At 36.2% G+C, this 7,050-nt stretch overlaps 1 protein-coding gene across 1 annotated transcript in view; it reads left to right on the plus strand.

Annotated features, from left to right (window-relative positions):
* The first annotated feature begins 457 nt into the window (after window positions 1-457).
* Window positions 458-7,050, plus strand: part of SUPT20H (SPT20 homolog, SAGA complex component) — a 51,295-nt gene continuing 44,702 nt past the window's right edge. The window contains exons 1-5 of the mRNA XM_006757846.2: window positions 458-632; window positions 2,508-2,599; window positions 5,320-5,355; window positions 6,035-6,093; window positions 6,358-6,424. Of these exons, the coding sequence (XP_006757909.1) occupies window positions 2,597-2,599; window positions 5,320-5,355; window positions 6,035-6,093; window positions 6,358-6,424 (165 nt within the window). The 5' untranslated portion in view covers window positions 458-632; window positions 2,508-2,596. The remainder of the gene's footprint in view (window positions 633-2,507; window positions 2,600-5,319; window positions 5,356-6,034; window positions 6,094-6,357; window positions 6,425-7,050) is intronic.

A 7,050-nucleotide genomic window follows, 5' to 3' on the forward strand; every position in this document is an offset into this window, starting at 1 on the left:
AGACAGCCCTCTCCCTCTGACTCATGGGACTGCCAGATAACACCTCTCCCAAGTCTGTAAAAGGTGCCTGTAACACTACCTGCATATTAGGGACCAGGAGACTAGGCTTGCAGGGCTTGGAATCAGGATGAACCAGGACAGTGGGTGGGGGTGGGAGGTGGGGAGTGTTAACCAAACCCTGGCGGCCACGCCCCCTGCCACCCACGCTCTCAACCGCCCTGTCCTCTAGCTCCACCTTCTCCTTTAGCTGTGGCCAGCGCCGCCCCGCAGCAGCCAGACGGAAAAGGGGGCGCCGGAACAGGCCCTGGACCGCGCCCACTAGAGGGCGTGCGCGGTGGCGGCAGGGAGCGAATCCCCTCGCCCTCGCGAGTCCCAGCCAAGCGGCGGTCGGCACTAGTGGGCCACAGCCTGCGGGGTAGTCGCGCGAGAGTCGGCGGCCGAGGTCAGAGGTGAGCGAGACGCTTCCCGAATAGCGTTACGTCGCTTTCCGGAGGCCGGAAAAGGAAGACGGTGTCCCCGGAGACTCGGGCCAAGCTGAGCCAGCCACCGTCCCAGCGGCCACCTTCGTTGACTTTCACGGCGCCACGAAGCACGCTCTTCACTTTAGTTTGACTTTTGGGTTCCAGTTACAGGTATTTTGAAGCGCAGTAATTTGACGTAGCGCTTCTTTGGGGGCGGGTTTCTTGGTGTCCATATTGAATAAAGGCTGTTCCTTCGCTTTTGAGTTGCGGCATATTGAAGGTAAAGTCTAAGTTGTTACAAAAGCTCGAGCAGTTGGAGGAAACTCGGGTCTATCACAGAAATCGATGGAATCGATTGTGATGTGACAATTGTATTAATTACTGGTTCTCGCCATGGTTACCGGGAGTTGAGAAACGATCTTGGTGAATAACTGCCCCTGGAAGCCATCCCCCGGAACCACCGTGTGGGAGGGACTGTATTTCTCTGAATACAATACATGAAATACAAAATGTTTAGCATGACTTTCCAAGTTAAATTAAGTACAGTACGGTGGTTTAATAACCACGATGTAAACTTACAGCAAACTTAAGAAAAAAGTTATGTTAATCTGAACAGAATCGGGTCTTTATTTTAAATGCTTTGCTTTTAAAAATCTAAAAACAGAAGCTGGGTTGACTGGTCTGAAGGTTGTAAGATTTAGTAGAAAGAGTCTAAAATTAAAAATTGTTAGTGATCTGAATTCCACTAAGTGTGACCTTGGGAAAGTCACTGGTTCTGAGTGCCTTATTCTATAAAGACGAGGATTACAATGGTTTTCTCAGACTTCTAGTATGTATATCCACTACAAAGTAAGAATGTTTGGTTTGTAACTGATAGTAATTGGTTTTTTCTATAATACTTAAATAATTTAAAGTCACTAAACCTTCCTCACCCCATTCCCCCAGTTTAGTGACAAGAGATCTAATTTTACACTTGATGTTAGCCAAAAGACTGAGAAGCTATTAGAGATCTAATTTTACATTTTGCCTGTATGTATAGTATTTCATCTTTAGATTCATTGGTCAAATTTTTCATCTTGACTTGAATTCATATTAAATCTCATAAACTCTTTAAGAGTAGGATTAATGTCTTAATCATTTTTTAATGATTATTCCTAGTTTGGGTCGTTTTTTCCCTCCACCTTTTAATGAACCTAAACTGTCAAAACCTAAGCTTTGGATTCACCAAAACAAGCCAAAAGAATTTTACATGGAAAATACTATTTTCTGAAATTTGAAGATGTGCTTTTAGTTCACCTGTATAGACAGACAGACATGGGTTACAAGGAATTAGGTAAAGAATTTGATTGAAAGTAAGCCTTATTTATTTAGCATCACTCTCAGAGCAGACATACAGCAGTGGACTTTAACTCTGAGGGCACCTTTGAATCACTTGGGGAATTCCAAAAATGTTGATCCCTGGGCCCTACTCCAGACCAGTTCATGAAACTCACTGGAGGGTGATACATGGTTATTCCATTTTTTTAAAGCTCCTGAGGTTACTGTGTTTTGCAGCCAGAATGAGAACCCTTGTGTTAAATGCGATTCTTCAGGAGTGTATCCAGTTTGCTTGAGGGACTGCAGCTGCATCTGGAAAATGTAGCCTTTAGGGTATTTGGGGGAATTATCAGCAGATATGATGAAAGTATGATTTGTAAAGTGAACTGTAGAGCAATCAAGGCCAGTAGAAAGGTGGTTACTAGTAATCCAGAGAAACCAATGAGACCAGTAACAGTGAACTTTTATTCTTTTCTCTCCTGGGTATTAAATATTTTTGAAGAAAGTAATCATTTTAACTTGCAAACTGTATTTTGCCCTACCTAGTTAAAAGTGTACTTTTCAACCGTGAATGGATAGATTGTGGCACATGAATTTCATTATTGCTGATTATTAAAAAGTGTGTTAGAAAAACATATCTCAAATAATGTTTCTTATTACTTAACTAAATTATATCATTTCTATTATTAGCTTTATGTTAATATGGGGGTTTTGGTTTTGCTTTTACAGTGCTATAAAATTTATATTAAAGGCATGGTTTTCACCCTACTTCATCAACACAGTTAAATTTTCATTTTGGACCCCTCTTTTATACTACAATGGTAAGCTACAGCTCAGTATGTTATTTATGTTTTAGATTGTACTCTTTCTTTTATTTCCATAAAAATATCTGTATTATAGATATAGAAATCCTCTTGTAATCTGTTCAAGTTCCCTAACTGGGAAATTACTTAGTAATTACATGCAAAATTTTCTCCACAAAATAGGGGGCTCATCTCAATTCTGTGTTAAAATTATTACATCCAGGTTATACAGATAATCCACCTGTCTATCTTTATGAAACATTAAATAATATGTATTTCTATTTATCATAGTCCAAATCATTGGCAAGGAAGATGGGTATAAATATGATAGTTTTGGGGGTTTCTCATATTTTAAAGTTTCTCTTAATTTAGATTAAAAAAATTTTTAAACGAATGTAATGTGCTTACTGTAAATAACATTTAAGAACATCAGTTTTAGTCTTCTAATGGCACATTTCTGTTCACTGACTTGCAGTCACTAAACATATGTAGGGCTGGGCATTTAACTTTTGTAACTAAAAATTAAAAACAAAGGGGGGGGGGAGAACACTTTCTAATGTTTAAATAACAGAATAAACAAACACTGACCACCATGTTGAATTAGCCTCAGAAAGCATTTGTCTCCCTTCTTCCTTGGGATTTTGCTTCTCTACCCCTGCTCTATTAGAGACAAGTAGAGCAGTTGCAGTGAGGTTCACACCTTGCTTTATATTTTGTATTAGTTAATATTTCTTTCTAAAGTATTTGAAGAAGGTAGTATGTAAATGATGTTTGTATTTATAGATATAGTTATATCTCACTAAATTTTTTGAAGTTTTGATTTCAGAAGTGAAATATTTACTTGAGAAGATTTACTATTTTAAATTGTCCTAGAGTGTATATTTGACTATGTTTATTATAATTCTTTTATATAAATTTTAAGGTTTTGTGGCCAAATAATTAAAAGAACCTTATGTATTTGTCAAGTATATATATCCAGAATGATGTTTTTGTGCTGGAAAATGTTTTATACTCAGGAATGTCATCTTGACCAGTTGTGTTGGGAATCTGACCCTCATAAGATTTTTAAAATAAATTGCGAAACATTTATTTTAACTGAATCTTTTGAAAGTATATATTTCACTTATTACATTTTAGGTGTTTGTTAATGTGGATTGTTTTTTATTGCAGTCTAAATTAAAAGGCCAGCTATTTTTGTAATCATCTGATTTCTTCATCCTTAGGACTAGGGTGGCAGGATCACTTAAACCTTTCCATGATTTCCAAAGTCTAGCAATATTTATTCTCCCTTTACCCTTTTGGGTTTTGGTGGATACTGAGAGATTTTACCCCATGCAACTTGGTAGATTGAATTGTTGGAGTCTACAAAATAAAAAAGAACATTTTAGATCCTTGTAAATAAAAAAATGAAAGTTGTATGCCTCTCAGTCATAAAAATGACTATCATTGTGAATGAAAAATACAGCAACCCTGTGCAGTACTCAAACCACAAAACTAGGAATAGAAATCACTGGCGGTATATTTGCTTAATTTTGTTTAAAACCTAGTACTTTTTTATTTTTTTGTGTCCTTAAAAAGAAACTTTACAGATAGGAAAGATAGAAATTATTTTCTCATTTCTCCCTCTTGCCTTAAAATAAGGGTCTCCAAATAACAGATGAAGAATGGGAACCAACTAGTAGATCTTAAATTGTACATGTACTAATAATACTATATTTTATCAACTCTAAGGTACATTCATTCTCTTTTACATTTTAATATTACTGAATTGAGGATGAATCTACAATCAGTGACAACTTACAATTATAACTGATAGCACATTTTTTAAAATGTTACTTACATTAATGATGTGTGCTTATAGTTGATAGTATCTTAAAATTGTTGAAATATGAAAATTAGCCATTATTTATTGAATTCTACTAGGCACTGACCTAAAAACATGTTAAAGACTCTGCATTAATATATTAGGACTTTCTAAGTTGATGATAGGTATCAACATAGTAAGCACCCCCAATTTTCAGGATTCTTAGAAGATTAGGAGAGTTTAGTCTTTGCTTTACTTGAATTGCATACTTGATGTCCAATATATTTTACTGAATGGTGCTCTTAGAATGTTGAAGAAGCTAAAGTTTATAAAATGGTAGTAGTTACTATATCCAGCCCATTACCCTGTATCAGTCTCATGCCGTGGCCAAAGAAAGCTATTTTAGTATTTATCTAATTTGTTGTCATAATCAGGTGCCTACGACTGCCATATTTTTTTCTTTAGAATCTACTAGACACCCAGTGCACAAATTTGTGCATGGGTGGGGTCCCTCGGCCTGGCCGGCCCAATCGGGGCCATTGGGGCTGTGGAGGTTAACTGGCTGGGGAAAGGGCTGCAGGAGGTTAACCAGCCGGCTTGATTGGGGCTGGTTGGCCTGCCAGGGGGAGGGACTGTGGGAGGTTGGCTGTGGGAGCGCACTGACACCAGGGAGCAGCTTCTGCATTGAGCGTCTGCCCCTGGTGGTCAGTGCGCATCATAGCGACCGGTCGACTGGTGGTTTGGTCGTTCGGTTGCTTAGGCTTTTACATATATAGATATTGAGCATACAGTGGGGGATGTGGGGGAGAGAAAAGGAAATATATTAGACTTATTTTAGAAAATTAAACTTACTTAATTACAAATGTTACATGTATATTATTATTTTTTGTGAAAATAGCTAACATTGCCAAATACACTATTTACTTTTTTACAGCAACAAGCTTTAGAACTAGCTTTGGACCGTGCAGAGGTAAGATGTGACTAAGTTATGTATTGACATAGTAATGACATTAATTGACAAAACTCATTTTAAGAGATTTTTATCTGATTGTCAAAGGAATACATGAATATCATTTTAGGGCAAATATGCAAATTTTCTATAAATATATAAGTATGTATAAATATATAAATATATGTAAATATATAAATACTGGGCAATGTTTGAATCAACTGTTACTTGAAGTTCTCAGTTAATGCTATAGAATAAAAATTAAATAATACTTCACTATAAATATTATTTAAACAGACATAGAATTTCTAAAATCATGTTTCCCTATTTTGACAAGTTTTCTGATTGCTCAATTGAAGGGGGAAATAGCCAAAAATAAAGTCCTTGCAATTAGATATGCTCTGCTTATTCTGAACAACCATAAAATATACTGAGAATATTTCTGAGTTGTGAAATCACATTTGCTTATAGCATTGAAATATTATGCTAAATTTTAGTGCAGTTTAAATTTTACTTATTTATAACATAGTTAAACTATTTAGAAGTTAAATAGGTTTTCTTACAATGTATAATTTAATAGGAATCAGAGACTTGAGTGACTGAATAGCCTTTTTAGCCTTACATGTGTTTTAAACATACTTAAAACAGTGTTCCTTCACTAAGTAAAAGGCAAGCTATTTCATAAACTTTTCTTTTTTAGTATGTCATTGAAAGTGCCCGACAAAGACCTCCTAAAAGGAAATACTTATCTAGTGGAAGGTATGAATACTTCATTAATTGATGACTTTAGATTCATTGAAATGTGATGAGAGCCACCATTTATTGCATTCTAAATAGGCACTACTAGAGATGTTATATTATAGGTACTTTGCATATATTAAAACTTTCTTAGTTGATGTTAGCCATGTCCACTTCACCTCCAATCTTTGGGAATTTGGGGGTGGGGAGGATGAGAAAATTTGATAACATTTATTTTACAATGATTGTATTCACATTTTTTATATTGTCTTTATTAAATTTTAGAAAATCTGTATTTCAAAAACTTTATGACTTATATATTGAAGAATGTGAAAAAGAGCCCGAGGTTAAGGTAAGTATACTTTTTTTATATTATTATGGCTTTTGAAATGTAGAGGGGGAAAAACTGTAGAGGAAGAAGGTAATTTGAAAGAGTTACATTTGAAGCAGATATTTATACTTTTGTGAATGAGCTAACATCTTTTCCAGCCAAATTCTAGCCAGTTTTACAGCTGACTCAGAGCTCTGGCTAAAAGATAGAGATCATGTGCTTAGGCTAAAAGGTAGAGATCCCATGCTTAGGTAGGAGATGGGAACAGTGTATACTGAGTAACAGAATATCCCATTGGTAAATCAGAAGAAGTATACTAGTATATTGTGTGGGGCAAAAGTAGGTTTACAGTGTCAAGTAAGTGAAACAGAGTTTATTCTTATACATTATTACTTACTAGCTGTATTATTTTCCATATGAACAATTGTAAATCTATTGCCCTACCTTATGTATTCTTTATTTATGTGTGTGTGTGTGTGTGTGTGTGTGTATCCTATCTAATAAAAGAGAAACATGGTAATTAGCCGTACCTCAGCTACCATTCCCATTGGCTAATCAGGGCGATATGCAAACTAACTGCCAGCCAAGATGGCTGCCGGCAGCCAGGCAGCTTGAAGCGAACATGAGGCTTGCTTGCTTCAGTGACA

This window comes from Myotis davidii, unplaced genomic scaffold, assembly GCF_000327345.1.
Source record: "Myotis davidii unplaced genomic scaffold, ASM32734v1 scaffold1895, whole genome shotgun sequence".
NCBI classification, from domain to species: domain Eukaryota; kingdom Metazoa; phylum Chordata; class Mammalia; order Chiroptera; family Vespertilionidae; genus Myotis; species Myotis davidii.